Raw genomic sequence first — 25,744 nt, 5'->3', positions numbered from 1 at the left:
TACGTATTTTCAATTTCTTAATCACTTCCGTTCGTTCGTTTCTGGTCCCGACACAAAAACTTTTTCTCAACGAGATATTATAACTAACAAAAACTTGAACATCCAAACTTTAAGGAAAGACAAGGCAATGTATGAATGTATGTTTACTATGTTTTGTATGATCCGGCGTAACTTCCGGTCGTCACAGAAAGTACTCAAAAATTGACATATTGTCTTTGTGTATTTGTATTTTTGGGGAATTCCTTTACAGTATAAATTATGTCCATTTTCTGTTTACAAGAGAAATGGATCTTTTGTACAGATTTATACATGAAGAACGGAAGACCTTTTTGTTGCTATAGCAACAACAGTCTAGTTAAGGTCTTCCGTTTCCAACGGAAGACCTTATAGTGATTGTAATGTTTCTTTTTATTATTATTATTATTATTATTATTTTTTTCCCCGATTTTCTCAGAGATGACTGGATAGATTTTCTTGAAATTTTCAGGAATAATAGAGAATGATAGAGTGTAGGAATGATTTTTTCATTTTTTAAAAAATTCATTTCCGGTCGTCCGTTTCCTGTCCCGCAATGAAAAACCTTGTCACCTCGAGATCTCAAAAATGGTAAAGACTTGAACAACCAATTTTTGTAGGATGATAGACCTGTGTATGTAGATGTGTTTAAACACTTTTGTTTTGTTCGTCGTAACTTCCGGTCGTCACCGGAAGCACTTCAAAAATAGTTATTTTACGCATTAAATTCATTTTCCGTAAATTAAATAAATAAGTATAATTCTATGCATAACTTATCTATGCAATGTTAAATCAACAAAAAAATTCTACTTCCGGTGAGATATCTCAATCATCTCAGGAAGCCTTTTTAAAACACATTTTGTACCCGCGAGATCTCAGAAACTATAAGTGATCAAGACACGGAACTTTCGTGGATGATAGACATTTGATTGAAGATGTGTTTAACTGGTTTCATTTTGTCTTCCGTCACTTCCGGTCCACACCGGAAGAGTTTAAACAAATCGAGCTGTTTATCAGTTTAACTGTTTTTCTTTGACATTTTTAGCTAGATAAATGAAATATAACGTACAAAAGGCAAGTATACAAGAAATGTTTAATACAATTTACATTGAGCACTTCCGCATGTCCGTTTCCTGTCCCGAGACAAAAAAACTTATTTCGACGAGATCTCAAAAACGATGACGACTTGAACAACCAAACTTTGTGGGATGATAGACCTATGTATGAACATGTGTTAACACTGTTTTGTTTTGTTCGGCGTAACTTCCGGTCGTCACCGGAAGCACTTCAAAAATGTTGTTTTCTTCATATTTTATTCATTTTACATAAAATGAAAATATCAGTATATAATCTTACATATGTCATCTATATAATGTTTGATTAGCAAATAAATTTAACTTCCGGTGAGATATCTCAATTGTCTCTGTGTAGTTTTCCATTTTACAAATTTGATGTCCGTGAGATTTTTGTCACTGTAAGTGATTGAGATTATTCACAATATTTATCATATCCACTTTTTTTTCTATGTGAGAGAAGCAATGTCTTACAGTTAAATTGATACATGTATATCAAAACGGAAGACCTTTTTGTTGCTTTTGCAACAAGTGTCTAGTTAAGGTCTTCCGTTTCCAACGGAAGACCTTATAGTGATTGTAATGTTTCTTATTATTAAGGTCTTCCGTTTCCAACGGAAGACCTTATAGTGATTGTAAGGTTTTTAAGGTCTTCCGTTACAACGGAAGACCTTCTAGTGATTGTAATGTTTTTAAGGTCTTCCGTTACAACGGAAGACCTTCTAGTGATTGTAATGTTTTTTATTATTATTATTATTATTATTTTTTTTTTCCCAGTTTTTGTCCACAAGATATCTCAGAGATGGCTGGATAGATTTACTTGAAATTTTCAGGATTGATAGAAAATGATCATATCTCTAGGCGATTTTTTCATTTTTTGAAAATTTATTTCCTGTCGTCCGTTTCCTGTCCCGCGACAAAAAGCTTGTCACATCGAGATCTCAGAAACGATAAAGATTTGAACATCCAAAAATTGAGGGATGATAGACCTATAGTTGTAGATGTGTTTAAACATTTTTGTTTTGTTCGGCGTAACTTCCGGTCGTCACCGGAAGCTCTTCAAATTTTTTTGTTTTTACGTATTTAATTGATTTTCCATAGAATAAAGATATTAGTAGAGATCCTTACATATGTCATCTATACAATGTTGAATAAACAAAAAAATTCTACTTCCGGTGAGATTTCTCGATTATCTCAGGAAGCTTTTTTAAAACATATTTTGTACCCGCAAGTTCTCAGGTACTGTACGTGATCAAGACACGAAACTTTGACTAAACATAGACATTTGATTGAAGATGTGTTTAAACAGTTTCATTTTGTTTTCCGTCACTTCCGGTCCACAGCGGAAGAGTTCAAACAAATCAAACTGTTTATCCGTTAAACTGTTTTAATTTGATAGTTTTAGCATCTTCGATGAATAATAATGTAAAATAGGAAAGTAACAAGATATAAAAAATTTAAATTTCATTAAGCACTTCCGTTTGTCCGTTTCCTGTCCCGAAACAAAAAACCTTATATCAACGAGATCTCAAAAACGGTAACGGCTTCAACAACCAAACTTTGTAGGATTATAGACCTATGTATGGACACGTGTTAACACTATTTTAGTTCATCCGGCGTAACTTCCGGTCTTCACAGGAAGTACACCCAATTTTGATATTTTTAAAAATATTTTGGTTATTTAGCATTGAAGTAACATTTTAGCTATAGAAATACAAAAAGTCATCTACACATGGTAAAAAAAAGTTCTACTTCCGGTGAGACATCTCATATATCTCAGATAGCCTTCTTTTTTAAAAACAAAGAATAAATAAGATCTCAGAACTATGATAGATCAAGACACAAAACTTATATATATTATATTCATTTTCTGTTTACAAGATAACTGGATTTCTTGTGCAGATTAATACATGACGAACGGAAGACCTTTTTGTTGCTATAGTTATTATTATTTTTTTTTTTTTTTCCTTTTTTTGTCCACAAGATTTCTCAGAGATGGCTGGATGGATTTTCTTGAAATTTTCAGGACTAACAGAAAATGATAATATCTCCAGGCGTTTTTTTCATTTTGTCAAAATCTACTTCCTGTCGTCCGTTTCCTGTCCCGCGACAAAAAGCTATGGACAATGAGATCTCAGAAACGATAAAGACTTGAACATCCAAACTTTGAGGGATGATAGACCTATAGTTGTAGATGTGTTTAAACTATTTTGTTTTGTCCGTCGTAACTTCCGGTCGTCACCGGAAGCTCTTCAAAAATTATGCTCTTACGCATTTAATATATTTTACGGAGAATTGAAATATAAGTATAAATGCTTCCATACGTCATCTTTCCGATGTTAACTAAACATAAAAAATTTACTTCCGGTGAGATATCTCAAATATCTCATGTAGCCTTTTTACAAACAAATGTTTGAACCGCGAGATCTCAGAAACTGTAAGTGATCAAGACACGAAACTTACATGGATGATAGACATTTGATAGAAGATGTGTTTAATTGTTTTTATTTTGTCAACCGTCACTTCCGGTCCACACTGGAAGAGTTAAAAAAAATTAAGTTTTTTAAAAGTTTAACCAGATTTCTCAGAGATGGCTGGATAGATTTTCTAAAAAATTTTAGGACTGGTAGAGAACGATTATTTCTCTGTGCGTTTTTTTTCATTTTTTGAAAATTCACTTCCTGTCGTCCGTTTCCTGTCCCGCGACAAAGAGCTATGGACAATGAGATCTCAGAAACGATAAAGACCTGAACCTCCAAACTTTGAGGGATGATAGACCTATAGTTGTAAATGTGTTTAAACTATTTTGTTTTGTTCGTCGTAACTTCCGGTTGTCACTGGAAGTACTTCAAAAATTAATTTTTTACGCATTTTATTTGTTTAACACAGAATTGAAATAAAAATATACAAGCTTTCATATGTCATCTATCCGAATAAACAAAAAAAATTACTTCCGGTGAGATATCTCACACATCTCATGTAGTCTTTTTAATACAAATATTATCACAGCGAGATCTCATAAACTGTAAGTGATCAAGACACGAAACTTACACGGATGATATGACATTTGATAGAAGATGTGTTTAACTGCTCTCATTTTGTCAACCGTTACTTCCGGTCTACACCGGAAGAGTTCAAACAATTCAAATTGTTTTAGAGTTTAACTGTTTTTGTTTGACAATATAAGATAAGTTGATGGCCAATAAAGTCCTGTTGTGTAGTGGTTAAGAAATACTAACTTTCATTTTCATTGAACACTTCCGTTTCTCCGTTTCCTGTCCCGAGACAAAAAACCTTGATTCCTTGAGATCTCAAATACGGTGACGACTTGAACAATCAAACTTTGTGGGATGATAGACCTATGTATGTTTATGTGTTTACACTATTTTGTTTTGTTCGGCGTAACTTCCGGTCGTCACCGGAAGCACTTCAAAAATGTTTTTTTTTCATATTTTATTCATTTTACCTAAAATGAAAATATCAGTATACAATCTTACATATGTCATCTATATAATGTTAAAATAGCAAATAAATTTTACTTCCAGTGAGATATCTCAAATATCTCTATGTAGCTTTCCTTTTTACAAATTTGATGTCCGCGAGATTTTTGTCACTGTAGGTGATTGAGACACGAAGCTGTCATGATTGATAGAGATTTGATTGAAGATGTGTTTAACCGGTTTCATTTTGTCTTCCGTCACTTCCGGTCCATACCGGAAGAGTTAAAAAAAAAGAGCTGTCTATCAGTTTAACTGTTTTCCATTGATATATTTTAGTTAGATAAATGAAAAATAATGTACAAAAGGCAAGTATACAAGAAATATTGAATACAATTTAAATTAAACACTTCCGTTTGCCCGTTTCCTGTCCAGAGACCAAAAACCTGATTTCGACGAGATCTCAAAAACAGTAACGACTTGAACAACCAAACTTTATGGGATGATAGACCTATGTATGTACATGTGTTAACACTATTTTGTTTTATCCGGCGTAACTTCCGGTCGTCACAGGAAGTACACCCAATTTTGATATTTTTATCATTCACAATAATTTTCGTATCCATTTTTTATTTATGTTAGAGAAGCAATGTCTTACAGTTAAATTGATACTTCTATATCAAAACGGAAGACCTTTTTGTTGCTTTTGCAACAAGAGTCTAGTTAAGGTCTTCCGTTTCCAACGGAAGACCTTATAGTGATTGTAATGTTTCTTATTATTATTATTTTTTTTTTTTTTCCTTTTTTTGTCCACAAGATTTCTCAGAGATGGGTGAATAGATTTTTATGAAATTTTCTAGAATGAAAGAGAATGACAATATCTCGAGGCGTTTTTTTCATTTTGTCAAAAATCAATTCCGGTCGTCCGTTTCCTGTTCCGCATTGAAAAAGCTTGTATCAACGAGATCTCAGAAACGATAAAAACTTCAACATCAAAACTTTGTGGGATGATAGACCTATAGCTGTAGATGTGTTTAAACTATTTTGTTTTGTTCGTCGTAACTTCCGGTCGTCACCGGAAGCACTTTAAAAATATCTACTTTTTCGCATAAAATTCCTTTTCCATAAAATAAATATATAAGGAAAAATCTATGCATAGGTTATCTATGCGATGTTAAATCAACAACAAAAATCTACTTCCGGTGAGATATCTCAAATATCTCAGGTACCTTTTTTGAAACACATTTTGTACAAACGAGATCTCAGAAACTATAAGTGATCAAAGCACAAAACTTTCATGGATGATAGACATTTGATTGAAGATGTGTTTAACCGGTTTCGTTTTCTCTTCCGTCACTTCCGGTCCACACAGAAAGAGTTCAAACAAATAGAGCCGTTTATCCATAAAACTGTTTTTCTTTTATATTTGTAGTGAAGTCGATGAACAATTAAGTAGAAAACGCAAGTACAAATGAAATTTTTAATACAATTCACATTGAGCACTTCCGGTCGTCCGTTTCCTGTCCCGAGACAAAAAACCTTGTTTCGACGGGATCTCAAAAACGGTAACGACTTAAACAATCAAACTTAGTGGGATGATAGACCAATGTATGTAGATGTGTTCCCACTATTTTGTTTTGCTCGGCGTAACTTCCGGTCGTCACCGGAAGCACATAAAAATAACTACTTTTACGCATTTAATTCCTTTATCATAAAATAAATATATAAGTATAAATTTTAAGCATAAGTTGTCTATGCGATGTTATATCAACAACAAAATTCTACTTCCGGTGAGATATCTTAAATATCTCAGGTAGCTTTTTTTAAACACATTTTGTATAAACGAGATCTCAGAAACTGTAAGTGATCAAAGCACAAAACTTTAATGGATGATAGACATTTGATTGAAGATGTGTTTAACCGGTTTTGTTTTATCTTCCGTCACTTCCGGTCCACACAGAAAGAGTTCAAACAAATAGAGCCGTTTATACGTTAAACTGTTTTTCTTTTATATTTGTAGTGAAGTCGATGAACAATTAAGTAGAAAAGGCAAGTACAACAAAAATATTAAATACAATTTACATTGAGCACTTCCGGTCGTCCGTTTCCTGTCCCGAGACAAAAAACCTTTTTTCGACGGGATCTCAAAAACGGTAACGACTTAAACGATCAAGCTAAGTGGGATGATAGACCAATGTATGTAGATGTGTTCCCACTATTTTGTTTTGCTCGGCGTAACTTCCGGTCGTCACCGGAGGCACATAAAAAAATAACTTCTTTTACGCATCTAATTCCTTTTTCATAAAATAAATATATAAGTATAAATTTTAAGCATAAGTTATCTATGCAATGTTATATCAACAGCAAAAATCTACTTCCGGTGAGAGATCTCAAATATTTCAGGTAGCTTTTTTAAAACACATTTTGTACAAACGAGATCTCAGAAACTAAATGTGATCAAAGCACAAAACTTTCATGGATGATAGACATTTGATTGAAAATGTATTTAACTGGTTTCATTTTTTTCCGTCGCTTCCGGTCCACACAGAAAGACTTCAAACAAATCGAGCTGTTAATCAAATTAACATAATTCTTCTGACATTTGTAGTGTGCTCGATGAACAATAAAGTACAAAGGACAAGTATACAAATAATATTTAATACAATTTACTTTGAGTCGTTACCGGAAGCACTTGAAAAATAACTACTTTTTCGCATAAAATTCCTTTTCCATAAAATAAATATATAAGTATAAATCTATGCATAAGTTATCTATGCGATTTTAACTCAACAAAATAAATCTACTTCCGGTGAGATATCTCAAATATCTCAGGTAGCTTCTTTGAAACACATTTTGTACAAACGAGATCTCAGAAAATATAAGTGATCAAAGCACAAAACTTTCATGGATGATAGACATTTGATTGAAGATGTGTTTAACCGGTTTCGTTTTGTCTTCCGTCACTTCCGGTCCACACAGGAAGAGTTCAAACAAATAAAGTTATTTATCAGTTTAACTGTTTTCCTTTGATATTTGTAGTGAAGTCGATGAAAAATTAAGTTGAAAAGGCAAGTTCAAAAAAATAATAATTACAATTTACATTGAGCACTTCCGTTTGTCCGTTTCCTGTCCCGCGTTGAAAAAGCTTGTATCAACGAGATCTCAGAAACGGTAAAGACTTGAATATCAAAACTTTGTGGGATGATAGACCTATAGCTGTAGATGTTTTTACACTATTTTGTTTTGTTCGTCGTAACTTCCGGTCGTCACCGGAAACACTTCAAAAATAACTACTTTTTCCCATAAAATTCCTTTTCCATAAAATAAATATCTAAGTATAAATCTATGCATAGGTTGTTTATGCGATGTTTACTCATTAAAAAAATTCTACTTCCGGTGAGATATCTCAAATATCTCAGGTAGCTTTTTTGAAACACATTTTGTACAAACGAGATCTCAGAAACTATAAGTGATCAAAGCACAAAACTTTCATGGATGTTAGACATTCGATTGAAGATGTGTTTAACCGGTTTCGTTTTGTCTTCTGTCACTTCCGGTCCACACAGGAAGAGTTCAAACAAATAAAGTTGTTTATCAGTTTAACTGTTTTCCTTTGATATTTGTAGTGATGTCGATGAAAAATTAAGTTGAAAAGGCAAGTACAAAAAAAATGTTAATTACAATTTACATTGAGCACTTCCGTTTGTCCGTTTCCTGTCCCGAGACAAAAAACCTTGATTTCTGGAGATCTCAAAAACGGTAACGACTTGAACAATCAAACTTTGTGGGATGATAGACCTATGTATGTACATGTTTTTACACTATTTTGTTTTGTTCGGCGTAACTTCCGGTCGTCACCGGAAGCACTTCAAAAATTTGTTTTATTCATTTTACATAAAATGAAAATATCAGTAAACAATCTTACATATGTCATCTATATAATGTTAAATTGGCAAATAAATTTTACTTCCGGTGAGATATCTCAAATATCTTTATGTTTCCTTTTTACAAATTTGATGTCCGCGAGATTTTCGTCATTGTAAGTGATTGAGACACGAATCTTTCATAATTGATAGAATTTTGATTGGGGATGTGTTTAACGGGTTTAATTTTGTCAACTGTCACTTCCGGTTCTTACCGGAAGGGTTCAAACAAATCCTGTTTTTAACAAGTTTAACTGACTTTCTTGGAATTTTATCTAGCCTGATAAAGAGTGATGTACATTAAGCAAATCTACGAGACATTCCAGCTTTAGTTTTTATTAATCACTTTCGTTCGTCCGTTTCGGTCCCGAGACAAAAATATAGTTTCAAAGAGATCTTAGATTTGGCAGAGACGTATACAACAAAACTTTGAGGAAAGATTGACATATGATTATACAAATGGTGAACATTTTTGTTTAGTTCGGCGTTACTTCCGGTCGTCACAGAAAGTACTTCAAAAATTGATTTCTTTTTCATTCTCGTTGTTTAACATGTAAGTAACGTCTGGATATATCATTCACAATAATTATCATATCCACTTTTTTTTCTATGTGAGAGAAGCAATGTCTTACAGTTAAATTGATACATGTATATCAAAACGGAAGACCTTTTTGTTGCTTTTGCAACAAGAGTCTAGTTATTATTTTTTTTTCCCTTTTTTTGTCCACAAGATTTCTCGGAGATGGCTGGATAGATTTTCTTGAAATTTTTTGAATTGAAAGAAAATGATAATATCTCTAGGCGTTTTTTTCATTTTTTCAAAATTCATTTCCGGTCTTCCGTTTCCTGTCACGCGTTGAAAAAGCTTGTCACCACGAGATCTCAAAAACGGTTAAGTTTTGAACACACAAACTTTGTGGGATGATAGACCTATAGTTGTAGATGTGTTTAAACTATTTATTTTTGTTCGTCGTAACTTCCGGTCGTCAACGGAAGTACTTCAAAAATAATTATTTTTACGAATTTAATTTCTTTTCCATAGAATAAACATAAAACTATAATTCTTTACATAAGTTATATATGCGATGCTATATCAACAACAAAATTCTTCTTCCGGTGAGATATCTCAATTATCTCAGGGAGCTTTTTTAAAACACATTTTGTACCCGCGAGATCTCACAAACTATTAATGATCAAATCATGAAATTTTCATGAATGATAGACATTTGATTGAAGATATGTTTAACCGGTTTCATTTTGTCTTCCGTCACTTCCGGTCCACACAGGAAGGGTTAAAAAAAATCAAGCTGTTTATCAGTTTAACTGTTTTCCTGTGATATTTTAATTTTTGTAATTAACAATTATGTACAAAAGTCAAGTATACAAGAAATGTTTAATACAATTTACACTGCGCACTTCCGTTTGTCCGTTTCCTGTCCCGAGACAAAAAATCTTATTTCGAAGAGATCTTAAAAGCAGTAACAATTTGAACAACCAAACATTGTGGGATGATAGATATATGTATGTACATGGGTTCACATTAGTTTGTTTTTTCCGGCGTAACTTCCGGTTGTCACAGGAAGTACACCAAATTTTGATTTTTTTTAAATAGTTGGTTAATTAGCCTGGAAGTAACATTTAAGCTATAGAAATACAAAAAGTCATATCCACATTATAAGTAAACAACAAAAAGTTCTACTTCCGGTGAGACATCTCAAATATCTCAGGTAGCCTTCTTTTAAAAAAAACAAAGTACCCACAAGATCTCAGAAACTGTGAGAGATCAAGAAATAAAATTTATATGTATAATTAACATTTGATAAAATATGTGTTTAACGGGTTTCATTTGGTCGTACGTCATTTCCGGTTCTCACTTGAAGCGTTGAAGGAATAGAAGTTCTTTTTTTAACTTTAGATTTGTTTTAATATTTTACTTAATTTGATGAACAGAAACGTACCGTAGGTAAATGTACTAAAATATCTACTTTTAATTTCTTAAATCACTTCCGTTTGTTCGTTTTCGGTACCGAGACTAAAAACCTTTTTTCAAAGAGATATTATTACTAACAAAAACTTGAACATCCAAACTTTGAGGAAAGACAAAATGTACATGTATCCATTTTCTGTTTACAAGATAACTGGATTTTTTGTGCAGATTAATACATGAGGAACGGAAGACCTTTTTGTTGCTATAGCAACAAGAGTCTAGTTATTATTATTTTTTTTTTTCCAAGTTTTTTTCCAGAAGATTTCTCAGAGATGACTGGATAGATTTATCTGAAATTTTCTAAAATGAAAGAGAATGACAATATCTCGAGACGATTTTTTCATTTTGTCAAAAATCATTTCCGGTCGTCCGTTTCCTGTCCCGCGTTGAAAAAGCTTGTATCAACGAGATCTCCAAAACGGCATAGACTTGAACATCAAAACTTTGTGGGATGATAGACCTATAGCTGTAGATGTGTTTAAACTATTTTATTTTGTTCGTCATAACTTCCGGTCGTCACCGGAAGCACTTCAAAAATAACTACTTTTTCGCATAAAATTCCTTTTCCATAAAATAAATATATAAGTATAAATCTATGCATAGGTTATCTATGCAATGTTAACTCAACATAAATTCTACTTCCGGTGAGATATCTCAAATATCTCAGGTAGCTTTTTTGAAACACATTTTATACAAACGAGATCTCAGAAACTATAAGTCATCAAAGCACAACACTTTCATGGATGATAGACAGTTGATTGAAGATGTGTTTAACCGGTTTCGTTTTGTCTTCCGTCACTTCCGGTCCACACAGGAGGGGTTCAAACAAATCGAACTGTTTATCAGTTTAACTTTTTTCCATTGATATTTGTAGTGTGCTGGATGAGAAATGAAGTACAAAGGGCAAGTATACAAGAAATATTAAATACAATTTAGATTGAGCACTTCCGTTTGTCCATTTCCTGTCCCACGTTGAAAAAGCTTGTATCAACGAGATCTCAAAAACGGTAAAGACTTGAACATCAAAACTTTGTGGGATGATAGACCCATAGCGGTAGATGTGTTCACACTTTTTTGTTTTGTTCGTCGTAACTTCCGGTCGTCACCGGTAGCACTTCAAAAATAACTTCTTTTACGCATAAAATTCCTTTTCCATAAATAAATATATAAGTATAAATCTATGCATAGGTTATCTATGCGATTTTAACTCAACAAAAAAAATCTACTTCCGGTGAGATATCTGAAATATCTCAGGTAGCTTTTTTGAAACACATTTTGTACAAACGAGATCTCAGAGACTATAAGTGATCAAAGCACAAAACTTTCATGGATGATAGACATTTGATTGAAGATGTGTTAACTTGGTTTCGTTTTGTCTTCTGTCACTTCCGGTCCACACAGGAAGAGTTCAAACAAATAAAGCTGTTTATCAGGTTAACTGTTTTCCTTTGATATTTGTAGTGAAGTCGATGAAAAATTAAGTAGAAAGGGCAATACAAAAAAATATTAATTACAATTTACATTGAGCACTTCGTTTGTCCGTTTCCTGTCCCGAGACAAAAAACCTTGATTGCTGGAGATCTCAAAAACGGTAACGACTTGAACGATCACACTTTGTGAGATGATAGACCTATGTATGTACATGTATATACACTATTTTGTTTTGTTTGGCGTAACTTCCGGTCGTCACCGGAAGCTCTTAAAAAATTTGTTTTATTCATTTTACATAAAATGAAAATATCAGTATACAATCTTACATATGTCATCTATATAATGTTAAATTGGCAAATAAATTTTACTTCCGGTGAGATATCTCAAATATCCCTATGTAGCTTTCCTTTTAACAAATTTTATGTCCGCGAGATTTTCGTCATTGTAAGTGATTGAGACACGAATCTTTCAGGATTGATAGAATTTTGATTGGGGATGTGTTTAACGGGTTTAATTTTGTCAACTGTCACTTCCGGTTCTTACCGGAAGGGTTCAAACAAATCCTGTTTTTAACAAGTTTAACTGACTTTCTTGGAATTTCATCTAGCCTGATAAACAGTGATGTACATTAAGCAAATGCACGAGAAATACCAGCTTTAGTTTTTATTAATCACTTTCGTTCGGCCGTTTCGGTCCCGAGACAAAAAATGATGTTTCAAAGAGATCTTAGATTTGGCAGAGACCTAAACAACCAAACTTTGAGGAAAGATTGACAAATGATTGTACAATTGCTCAACATTTTTGTTTAGTTCGGCGTTTCTTCCGGTCGTCACAGAAAGTACTTCAAAAATTGATTTCTTTTTCATTCTTGTTGTTTTACATGGAAGTAACGTCTTGATATATCATTCACAATAATTATCATATCCACTTTTTTTCTATGTGAGAGCAGCAATGTCTTACAGTTAAATTGATACATGTATATCAAAACGGAAGACCTTTTTGTTGCTTTTGCAACAAGAGTCTAGTTAAGGTCTTCCGTTTCCAACGGAAGACCTTATAGTGATTGTAATGTTTTTTTAAGGTCTTCCGTTTCCAACGGAAGACCTTATAGTGATTGTAATGTTTCTTATTATTATTATTATTATTATTATTATTTTTTTTTGTCCGTTTTTTGTCCACAAGATTTCTCAGAGATGGCTGGATGAATTTTCTTGAAATTTTCAGGACTGACAGATAATTATAATATCTCCAGGCGTTTTTTTCATTTTTTCAAAATTCACTTCCTGTCGTCCGTTTCCTGTCCCGCGACAAAAAGCTATGGACAATGAGATCTCAGAAACGATAAAGACTTGAACATCCAAACTTTGAGGGATGATAGACCTATAGTTGTAGATGTGTTTAAACTATTTTGTTTTGTTCGTCGTAACTTCCGGTCGTCACCGGAAGCTCTTCAAAAATTATGCTTTTACGCATTTAATATATTTCTCGGAGAATTGAAATATAAGTATAAATGCTTACATATGTCATCTATCCGATGATTAATGAACATAAAAATTCTACTTCCGGTGAGATATCTCAAATATCTCATGAAGCCTTTTTTAAAGTAAATGTTTGAACCCCGAGATCTCAGAAACTGTAAGTGATCAAAACACGAAACTTACAGGGATGATAGACATTTGATAGAAGATGTGTTTAACCGTTTTTATTTGGTCGACCGTCACTTCCGGTCCACACAGGAAGAGTTCAAACAAATCAAGTTTTTTAAAAGTTTAACTCGATTTTTCAGAGATGCATGGATGGATTTTCTTGAAATTTATAGGACTGATAGAGAACGAAAATATCTTTAGGCGTTTTTTTCATTTTTTCAAAATTCCCTTCCTGTCGTCCGTTTCCTGTCCCGCGACAAAAAGCTATGGACAATGAGATCTCAGAAACGATAAAGACTTGAACATCCAAACTTTGAGGGATGATAGACCTATAGTTGTGGATGTGTTTAAACTATTTTGTTTTGTTCGTCGTAACTTCCGGTCGTCACCGGAAGCTCTTCAAAAATTATGCTTTTACGCATTTAAGATATTTCTCGGAGAATTGAAATATAAGTATAAATGCTTACATATGTCATCTATCCGATGATTAATAAACATAAAAATTCTACTTCCGGTGAGATATCTCAAATATCTCATGAAGCCTTTTTTAAAGTAAATGTTTGAACCCCGAGATCTCAAAAACTGTAAGTGATCAAAACACGAAACTTACAGGGATGATAGACATTTGATAGAAGATGTGTTTAACCGTTTTTATTTGGTCGACCGTCACTTCCGGTCCACACAGGAAGAGTTCAAACAAATCAAGTTTTTTAAAAGTTTAACTCGATTTTTCAGAGATGCATGGATGGATTTTCTTGAAATTTATAGGACTGATGAAGAACGAAAATATCTCTAGGCGTTTTTTTCATTTTTTCAAAATTCCCTTTCTGTCGTCCGTTTCCTGTCCCGCGATTAAAAGCTATGGACAATGAGATCTCAGAAACGATAAAGACTTGAACATCCAAACTTTGAGGGATGATAGACCTATAGCTGTAGATGTGTTTAAACTATTTTGTTTTGTTCGTCGTAACTTCCGGTCGTCACCGGAAGCACTTCAAAAATTATGTTTTTACGCATTTTGTTTGTTTAACACTGAAATGATATAAAGGTATAAATGCTTTCATATGTCATCTATCTGATGATTAATAAACAAAAAAATTACTTCCGGTGAGATATCTCAAATATCTCAGGTAGTCTTTTTCAAACAAATATTATGACAGCAAAGTCTCATAAACTGTAAGTGACCAAGACACAAAACTTACACGGATGATAGACATTTGATAGAAGATGTGTTTAACCGTTTTTATTTTGTCAACCGTCACTTCCGGTCCACACCGGAAGAGTTCAAACAATTCATGTTGTTTAAGAGATTTACTGCTTCTGTTTGACAAAGTAAGACAAATTGATAGTCAATTAAGTCCTGTTGTCTAATGGTTATGAAATACTGAGAGAAGCAATGTCTTACAGTTAAATTGATACATGTATATCAAAACGGAAGACCTTTTTGTTGCTTTTGCAACAAGAGTCTAGTTATTATTATTATTTTGTTCCCCTTTTTTGTCCACAAGATTTCTCAGAGATGGCTAAATATATTTTCTTGAAATTTTCGGGACTGATAGAGAATGATCATATCTCTAGGCGTTTTTTTTATTTTTTCAAAATTCACTTCCTGTTGTCCGTTTCCTGTCCCGCGACAAAAAGCTATGGACAATGAGATCTCAGAAACGATAAAGACTTGAACATCCAAACTTTGAGGGATGATAGACCTATAGTTGTAGATGTGTTTAAACTATTTTGTTTTGTTCGTCGTAACTTCCGGTCGTCACCGGAAGCTCTTCAAAAATTATGCTTTTACGCATTTAATATATTTCTGGGAGAATTGAAATAAAAGTATAAATGCATATATATTGCATCTTTCCGATGTTAACTAAACATAAAAATTCTACTTCCGGTGAGATATCTCAAATATCTCATGTAGCCTTTTTTAAAACAAATGTTTGAACCCCGAGATCTCAGAAACTGTAAGTGATCAAGACACGAAACTTACTTGGGTGATAGTCATTTGATAGAAGATGTGTTTAACCGTTTTTATTTTGTTGACCGTCACTTCCGGTCCACACAGGAAGAGTTCAAATAATTCAAGTTTTTCAAAAGTTTAACCAGATTTCTCAGAGATGGCTGGATGGATTTTCTTGAAATTTTTAGGACTGATAAAGAACGAAAATATCTCTAGGTATTTTTTGATTTTTTCAAAATTCACTTCCTGTCGTCCGTTTCCTGTCCCGCGACAAAAAGCTATGGACAATCAGATCTCAGAAACGATAAAGACTTGAACCTCCAAATTTTGAGGGATGATAGATCTATAGTTGTAGATGTGTTTAAACTATTTTGTTTTGTTCGTTGTTACTTCCGGTTGTCACCGGAAGCACTTCAAAAAATATGTTTTTACGCATTTTATTTCTTTAACACAAAATTGAAATATAAGTATAAGCGCTTTCATATGTCATCTATCCGATGATTAATAAACACAAAAAAATTCTACTTCCGGTGAGATATCTCAAATATCTCAGGTACTCTTTTTAAAACAAATATTATTACAGCGAGATCTCAGAAACTGTAAGTGACAAAGACACAAAACTTACATGGGTGATAGACAATTAATAGAAGATGTGTTTAACCGCTCTCATTTTGTCAACCGTCACTTCCGGTCTACACCGGAAGAGTTCAAACAATTCAAGTTGTTTAAGAGTTTAACTGTTTTTGTTTGACAATATAAGATATGTTGATAGCCAATAAAGTCCTGTTGTGTAATGGTTAAAAAATACTAACTTTCATTTTCATTGAACACTTCCGTTTGTCCGTTTCCTGTCCCGAGACAAAAAACCTTGTTTCCTAGAGATTTAAAAAACGGTGACGACTTGAACAATCAAACTTTGTGGGATGATAGACCTAGGTATGTACATGTGTATATACTATTTTGTTTCGATCGGCGTAATTTCCGGTCGTCACCCGAAGCACTTCAAAAATTTGTTTGTTTTTTTCATATTTTATATATTTAACATAAAATGAAAATATCAGTATACAATCTTACATATGTCATCTATATAATGTTAAATTAGCAAATAAAGTTTACTTCCGGTAAGATATCTCAAATGTCTCTATGTAGCTTTCCTTTTTATAAATTTGATGTCCGCGAGATTTTTGTCACTGTAAGCGAATTAGACACGGAACTTTCATGATTGATAGAAATTTGATTGGGGATGTGTTTAACGGGTTTAATTTTGTCAACTGTCACTTCCGGTTCTTACCGAAAAGGTTCAAACAAATCATGTTTTTAACAAGTTTAACTGACTTTCTTGGGTGTTTCATCTAGCCTGACAAACAGTGATGTACGCTGAGCAAATGTATGAGAAATACCAGCTTTTGTTTTTATTAATCACTTCCGTTTGTCCGTTTCCAGTCCCGAGACAAAAAATATTGTTTCTAAAAGATCTTAGATTTGGCAGAGACGTGAACAACCAAACTTTGAGGAAAGATTAACTTATCATTGTACAAATGGTTAACATTTTTGTTTAGTTCGGCATTACTTCCGGTCGTCACAGAAAGTACTTCAGAAATTGATTTCTTTTTCATTCTCGTTGTTTTACATGTAAGTAACGTCCGTATATATCATTCACAATAATTATCATATCCACTTTTTTCTCTGTCAGAGAAGCAATGTCTTACAGTTAAATTGATACATGTATATCAAAACGGAAGACCTTTTTGTTGCTTTTGCAACAAGAGTCTAGTTTTGACTATGATCTCTCGACAATACTTTTGCTCATATGTGTAGCAAAATTTGATGTAAGTTTTTATCTATGCGAAAAGTTGTTTAAGATCATCTTGAGAATTAAACTGTTCAATATGAAACACAAAAAAGGACTCAATGTTTAACAAAAAGAACATCTGGATAATATTTTGAAAATATTGTTATACAAGATATATACTTTACCACATTTTCACAATACTTTGTATATGATTCCTTAAAACTAGTTTTATGATGTTGCTCAAGTTAAAGATGTGACACATTCAACAAACCTAGATAAAACCCACAGTTTAAATCAAATTTACAAATAAAAATCATTAGATAATTAAAAAAGTAGAAATGTAGAATGTAATCACAAAACAATTACAATCTCACCGCGATTTTTGCTTTTTCTGGTTATTGACAAAAAAATGTTTTAATAAATTTTTGTCAATTTTGATATGTTATTATTACAAAACATTAAGTCTAGATACTGCGGTTATCTACTGAAATCAGCAAATATTGTACGTTTTAACAGTTATCACTTGATTGTTTATTTTTTCAGTTATATATGGAAACGACGTCCTTAAATGGAAAGAGGACGACAGGTCCTTTGTGGAAACTCACAACTTTCATGCAATGATAAACAAAGTTAGACAACAGTCGTTCGTGATGTTTGTTGGTGTCCCTGGCTCAGGAAAAACGGCTTCAGTCCGCCATACCGCCCTTCTACTGCAAGAGAAAGATGGGTATGAAATATTACCAACCAAAGATATAAAGGACATTGAAACGTATTGTGACCCTCGCAATCCACAGGTGTTTGTTATTGATGATGTCCTAGGTGTGTTTGGGTTTGACATGAAGGAACTTGAGAAGCTCACCATGTATAAAGATAGATTAAATAAACCTACAATGCCAGAGACCAAGGTTCTTATGACATGCCGGGAGGTAGTTTTCAAACATGAAGCTTTATCAGGATCCTTTCTGTCAAATGAAAAACATGTAGTTCAGTTACACAGTAAAGAAAATGCTTTAAATGAACAAGATAAATATGATTTATTTGCAAAATACTACTTAGATACAGATTTGTTATCAACAGACACTATGTCAAAAATATCGAAAAGTTTTCCTTATCTATGCAAATTGTTTTCAAGAAAGGAAGAGTTAAGACATTATGGACCACAGTTTTTTATTTCACCTGTTCCATGTTACATGGAGCTTCTGGACAACATGAAAATAAGAAACAAGGTTCATTATGCTTCATTAGTTTTATTAATGACCAATCAAAATTCATTGTCAGAAAAAGATTTTAACAACGAAAGCTCAAAGCATTTTGATGAAATGAAGTTCAAGGTTTTAAAGAGATGCAAAGTTGACCCTGTGACCTGTAGGTTTTTGTTTACTGATGCATTGACTGAAATGGTAGGGACTTACACTGAGCAACGTCAAAGTAAGTTTAAATTTATTCACGATTCCATGCTTGAAATAGTTGCCTATCATTTTGGTCGCCACTCTCCAGAGCTAATTTTGCAATATATGGATAGTGATTACATTGCTAATTATATCAAACCAGACAAATACAAATGTAGGAAACGTAAAGGCGAAGAAGAAGAAGATAATTTAGAACAAACAGTCAATGCGAAGGAAGACAGTAATACCGTTGCCGAAAATAAAAATGTGCATGATTTGTGTATAAAACTGCAAGAGTCCCAGTACCATTTACTTGCTGATCGTTTGTTTAAAGATATACATAAAGGCGAGTTGTTTAATGTTTTTGAAAACGAAGCATTAAAACATCCGTTGGTACTTCAGAACTTTTTAGATGTGATGAAATGTAAGCTTTATTCGGAGTTGTTCACAGTATTTCTGTCAGAGTTAAAGGAAGAACAAATTAAACAAGCAAAAACATCTAAAAAACATTTTTTCTCCAGCAAAAGCTATAATCTGCTCATGAATTCAAGATGGATTGGCGAAGATGATTTTCCTTATACGTGTGCTCGTGCGATTGACTGGGTTATATTTTATGGACACAATCAAATTTTACAGTTCATCATAGATCAGATCATTAAACACACAGAAACGGTCAATGACCTATTTCAAACTCCCTTTAACATTCGATCGGATGATTGTTGTACTTCTGTAGATAACACAGATTGTATCAAAAGAAATGAGTCAGATATCAATGAAAATAGTGCAAGAAGATGTGATGTGTCAGATGATGATTCTTGGTCCGATTTATGCTCCGAAACAGATGTCATGGACAAATATTTTGGGACCGAAGACGTCATTGTTGAGCAACGCCGCCTACTAAATCTTAGTTGTTATAGTGGTGACCTTCTTACTTTCCAAACTTTACTTCCATATTATGATAAAAATGTTCTTTTTTCTGAATCATGGCGGGTACCCGAACTGTTACACGATGATGATAATGATGATTGGAATATTTTTGACCCTCCAATGGTTGTTGCAAGTAAAACAGGACATTTGAATATACTTCTGGAACTGTTAAACCTTGGTGCATATGCCAATGACAACAGTTATTGTGATAAATCACTGGTTGTTGCATGTTCAAAAGGATATTTAGATTTAGTAATTGAATTGTTAAAACATAAAGCAAATGTCAATATTACAAATTCTAATATGACACCACTCATTGTGGCGTGTTTATACGGGTATTCTGATATAGTACTTGAATTGATAAAACACGGAGCAGATGTCAACATTACAGTTTTTGGTAATTCACCCCTTATTGCTGCTTGTTCAGGCGGAAATATAGTTGTTGTACTTGAATTGATAAAACAAGGAGCAGATGTCAATACCACAGTTTCTGATTGTTCACCACTTATAATTGCATGTTCAGAAGGACATTTTGATATTGTTCTTGAATTGTTAAAACATGGAGCAGATGCCAATATCACAGTTTCTGATAATTCACCCCTTGTTGCTGCGTGTTCGATACATTTTTTTTTCAAGGGGAAGAATTTGTTACGACAAGGTACAGGTGTCGATACCGGATGTTTCTTGGATGAATCCAAATATGATGCATGCTCTAAAGTTCAGTCAGATATGATACACGAACTCTTAAAAAATGGAGCAGATGTCAATATCAATATCTTTCAAACTTCAGCTCTAATTGCTGCTTGTTTAAATAGATATATAAATATAGCTACTGTTCAGGAATTGTTAAAACATGGAGCAGATGTCAATTTCACAGTTACTGATAGGTCCCCACTCATCGCTGCATGCACAGGAGGACGTTATGATGTAGTACTTGAATTGTTAAAACATAAAGCTGATGTCAAGCTCACAGTATTTCCTTATTCCCCACTTATTGCTGCATGTGCAAATAAGTCTAAGAGTATAGATATCATTTCCGAACTGTTACAACATGGAGCAGATGTCAATTCCATAGTTTCTGACAGATTACCACTTATTGTTGCATGTGCAGAAGGACATTTAGATAAAGTACTTGAATTGTTAAAATATGGAGCACATGTCAATATAACAGTTTCTAATAACTCTCCACTTCTTGAAGCATGTTCAAAAGGACATTTAAATATAGTCCATGAACTGTTAAAACATGGCGCGGATGCAAATATTACAGTTTTTGATGATTCCCCACTCATTGCTGCGTGTTCAAATGGGTATTTTGATGTAATAAATGAACTCTTAAACTATGGAGCAGATGTCAATATCACAGCTTTGGGTAAGTCACCACTTACTGCCTCATGTTTCGTTCAATACGATGAAATAAGACGTCTGTATTTTCAAGGAAAATATGCCAAAATCGTTAATTTAAGGAAAACACTGGATTTATGTTCAAAAGTACATTTAGATACAATACGCGTTCTGATTAAACACGGAGCAGATGTTAATGGCAAAAATTGTACCGACTCGCCTCTTACAGCTTCTTGCATAGAGGGTCATTTGAAAATAGTTGATGAATTATTGAAACATGGAGCAGATATTAACATCACAGTTTCTGACAATTCACCTCTTATCGCTGCTTGTTCAAAAGGTCATTTGAATATTGTAAATGAATTGTTAAAATTTGGAGCAGATGTTAATATCACAGTTGCTGATAGTTCACCTCTTATTGTTGCTTGTTCAAAAGGACATTGGAATATTGCAAATGAATTGTTAAAACATAAAGCAGATATTAACCTCACAGCTTTGGACAATTCACCACTTATCGCTGCTTGTTCACAAGGTCATTTGAGTGTTGTAAATGAATTGTTAAAACATGGAGCAGATATCAACATCACAGTTCCTGGCAATTCACCCCTTATTGCTGCATGTTCATCAGGTTATTCAGATATAATAAGTAGACTATTAAAACATGGAGCAGAAGTCAACGTAGTTTCGGGTAGATCACCACTTCTTGCTGCATGTCTAATACAATATTTTGCTATGCAATATAATTTGTCAAACAAATCGGCATATGCAAATACAATTTCTGATGAAACATTATTTCGTTTGTCATGTTCAAAAGTTCATTTAGCTATAATACGTCAACTATTAAAACATGGAGCAGATGTCAATGTCAGACACTGCAAAGACTCACCTTTGAATGCGTCTTGTTCACAAGGACATTTAAAGATAGTTCGTGAACTCCTTAAACACGGAGCAGATGTCAATACCATAGTTAATGATAAGTCACCACTTATCACAGCTTGTCAAGAAGGACACTTAGATATAGTGGATGAATTGATCAAACATGGAGCGAACGTCAATATCAAAGTTTCAAATAATTCACCCCTTATTGCTGCATGTTCAGAAGGACATTTGGAAATAGTATATGAATTATTGATACATGGAGCAGATGTCCATATGAGAGTTTCTGATAACTCGCCGCTTATTGCAGCGCGTTCTAAGAAACATTTAGATATAGTAAGTGAACTGTTAAAACATGGGCCAGATGATGTCAATAGCATTGATTGCGATAACTCGCAAGTATTGGAGTCAGCATCAGGTTTAACATCATGAAGTGTAAATGAATTGTTAGAACGTAAGGTAGATGTAAAAAAAACAGGTTATTCACAACCTATAAAACTGATGTCAACCAGAGACATACATTAATGTATAACTGGAGACGACGCCAATTAATTGTGTTGATGGAAATGTAGAGCATATAAACGTTAAACATTCATAATACAATGTGATCATTTAAACTTGAGAGGTGATATCAAGTTACATTAAAGAAAACTAGACTTGGCATTTAAATAATATGAAATGATACTAGAACTCAGAAACAAAAAATAAACCGACAAAAAAAACTCCGGAAGGAAGTATATCAGAACAATTAGCTAATTATAATTTAGATGAAAATTACAATGAAAAATATAAAGGAAAAAACTCCACATCTGAGAAATAATACAAAGAACATTAGTGAGCAAGTCGCTGGATGAGCCGATGGGTGATGCCAATGTTATAAAAAAGCTGTCTAAATCAATGCCTCACGCAGCTGTATGTTACATTTGGCATTAAAAATATTGCTTAGAAAAAGGAAAAAAATGTTGATTTTTACTCAAGAAGAAAAGTTCTGTAAGTTATCTCAAAGCTGTCATTATTATGATGTGGGGAAAAAATATTGAAGTTCTGTAAGTGATCTAAAAGCTGTCATTATTAAAAAAGCTAAGCCTTTTTAACGCGATTAACTACCAACACATTTTTTTAAAGAAAAATATTTAACTTTGACAACTTTTGTTAATAATAAGGAAATTAAAATAGAATTCAGAGAGAGAGAGAGAGAGAGAGAGAGAGAGAGAGAGAGAGAGAGAGAGACAGAGAGAGACAGAGAGAGAGAGAGAGACAGAGATATTTGTTAATAATTTTTCGTTTGTAGACTTTGAAATACTAATGTAAGGTTTTTTTTATTTGATGAACACTTGATCAGCATGTTGACAATAATGTAGTCATACAATTGAGGTAAAAAGGTGTAATACTATTAGATAAGTTACTGATGAATGTAGTTGATTAAATGTTTGTTGATATTTTCAATTGTGTGTTTTTATTCATTCTTATCATATTACACATACAAATTAAAAATACGACAATGGTCAAGGTACCAAAATTAGTTTATTTATAATCATAAATATTCACATGAAATAATTTATTTCTTTAGATTTTTATTTTAAATGATTTTTTTATATCATCAAAATCGGTGCCATGAATCTACCGACAATGCATTGTTTAAACTTACAATAAAAAATTGTATAGAATATCGTATTATAGATACATAAAAAGATAAAATGAAATTAGCTAAATCTGATTGATTTTTTAAAACAAAGAATGTTTGAACCATGCGTTAAAATAACCTATTGTATTAAAAATCAAAAACAATGGTTGATTGTAATTTTATGCTTCGATAAAACAGATGAAACGAAACGAAATTTAAAAAAAAAAACAACGGTACGAAATTGATCAAAGTTTAAATATGTCACTAGATATTACATGTGTATGTTTATCTCTTATTGTTGTCAGTATTATCACTACCTAACATTCTGTAGCTTTCAGTCTGAAAAAAAATCAAAAGCTTGCGATAGAAAACGTGTATTGAACAATGTATTATAGACACATAAAGAAATAAGATGAAGTTACCTAAATCTGATTGATTTATCAATAAAAATCAGAAGGACGACCTCCATACCAGTCCGATTTCTTTTTGTAGACCGGGAGCTCAAGACCTGCAGCTTTAACAATATTATAATTGTTATTTTTATCATTTGTAATTCTAGTATATCATTTGTAGTTTATAAATGTTTTTCTTGATATCTTGAGTAGATATCTATCTAATTGATGCATTTATTTTATATCAATTGTTCTTTTTGTTATAAAAGTATTTTTCTTGGTGATGTTTTTTACATTGCATGATTTTTTAGTATGTTTTGAATATTGTTGTTAAGCAAAAAACAATCACCACAAATATGTGTTATCTAAATACAATCTGATGCATTAAATATCTACATTGTTTGCTTTTATGGGTTTTTTTTGATAAATTATTATTGTTTTTTTAACAATATGAGCAGGAAATATTACCCCTGTCAAAATAATGATTGTGAATAACAGGCAAATAGATAAAAAAAAACCAAAAAATAAATACAGACAAAAAACATTATTTCAAACTACATGTAGAAAATTACGGCTCTTCATTAAAAGTTCAATTAAAAATACTATCTATTGAAAGGTAGTTGTTTTGCGTTCAAAATTTAATGCAATATATCTTTCTTTTCACTGTAGCGCCATCGTTTAGATAAGTGAGGTAGTGGGTTAAAATTAGTGATGTATTGTTTAGATCTTTGAATTTGGTCGGTAGATATACGTACCTTATGTTATCTTTCCGTTGTTCTCCGAATAAAAAAAAGTAAAACGAAAGTTCGTTTGAAAGATATATTTCTATATTTGATGTCTAAAAAATAGTTGGTTATCAGTTTTTGTCCCCTAAATTGTAACACCATTTATTTCTGTGTAAGAGGTATGTGAGGAGAAATAACTAAAATACCAGTCATCCATTAGCTCTAAAATAGACAAAAGTAGAATGTTTTCCAAAAATAAGAATCCTTATGCCTTTCATTTGTGATGCTTACTGTTTGATAAAACAAATGTCTAACACATGTTATTGATTGTAATAAAACGATGCATACCTGCTATAAGATGAAGATAACTCTTTAAAGGGGCATGATCACCATTTTGGTAAACAATTATTTCCCCAATCTTAATGTTTACAATGCTTTACTAAGGCATTTTGATAGTCATTTCAAATTTGAGTGCATATTCGTTGAGTTATAAGCGAGTTACAGAGCTCACAATTCTTTGCTATGTAAACAAAGCTTTTGTTTACGTTTTGAATGTTGAAGTAAAAATTTCAGTTGTAGACCTAAAATGAATGTGTTAAACCTTAGGAACTGTTTATTCATGCTTAAAATGAATAAGCAGACAGACAATTCAACTTGAAAACAAATTTTGACTGGTATATTGAACCTATGTAAATAAAAACAGGGCACGAGCCTTGTTTACATGATAAGAAATTGTGAGGCCTATATCTTCCTCATAACTCTACAACTGGCTCTCAAATTTTACTTGATCACTAGAAATGCATTCCTAAAGCATTAAAAATAATAAAAACAGAAAAATAGAATTTCACCAAATTCGTGACCATGCCTCTTTAAGTAACGGTAACTTTAATTCATGGTAAGACAGAATAGTGCCTATCGTTAGCTGATGGAACGTAAACTCAACGATTTAAGAGTGTCTGGAGCTAATATTTGGTTTTGACAATATTCACAGTGTATTAAATTGGTCACTTCAAAGCAGCTGGACAGCAATTCTATTTTTGATTGGGTATCGATTCAACTGAAAGACAAAGGCTTCACATACCGGAGCTGAAGGGATATTGATACAAAAGCAAGGAAAGTTGACTATAGAAAAATTGAAATCATCACGTTTGTCATAAACTTTTGTTGTAAGGTTACCATTAATGTCTTTTTCGAGTAAAATATCAGAAAT

General features: G+C 32.7%; 1 protein-coding gene across 1 annotated transcript in view; it reads left to right on the top strand.

Moving 5' to 3' along the window:
- The window catches only part of LOC105346777 (uncharacterized), a 42,907-nt gene extending 18,698 nt beyond the window's left edge, over positions 1–24,209 (top strand). The window contains exon 4 of the mRNA XM_066080708.1: positions 17,805–24,209. Coding sequence (XP_065936780.1) covers positions 17,805–22,225 — 4,421 coding nt within the window. The 3' untranslated portion in view covers positions 22,226–24,209. The remainder of the gene's footprint in view (positions 1–17,804) is intronic.
- Positions 24,210–25,744: the final 1,535 nt, after the last annotated feature.

Source organism: Magallana gigas, chromosome 1 (assembly GCF_963853765.1).
Source record: "Magallana gigas chromosome 1, xbMagGiga1.1, whole genome shotgun sequence".
Taxonomy (NCBI): domain Eukaryota; kingdom Metazoa; phylum Mollusca; class Bivalvia; order Ostreida; family Ostreidae; genus Magallana; species Magallana gigas.
This window is presented reverse-complemented; position numbering and strand designations above follow the sequence as displayed.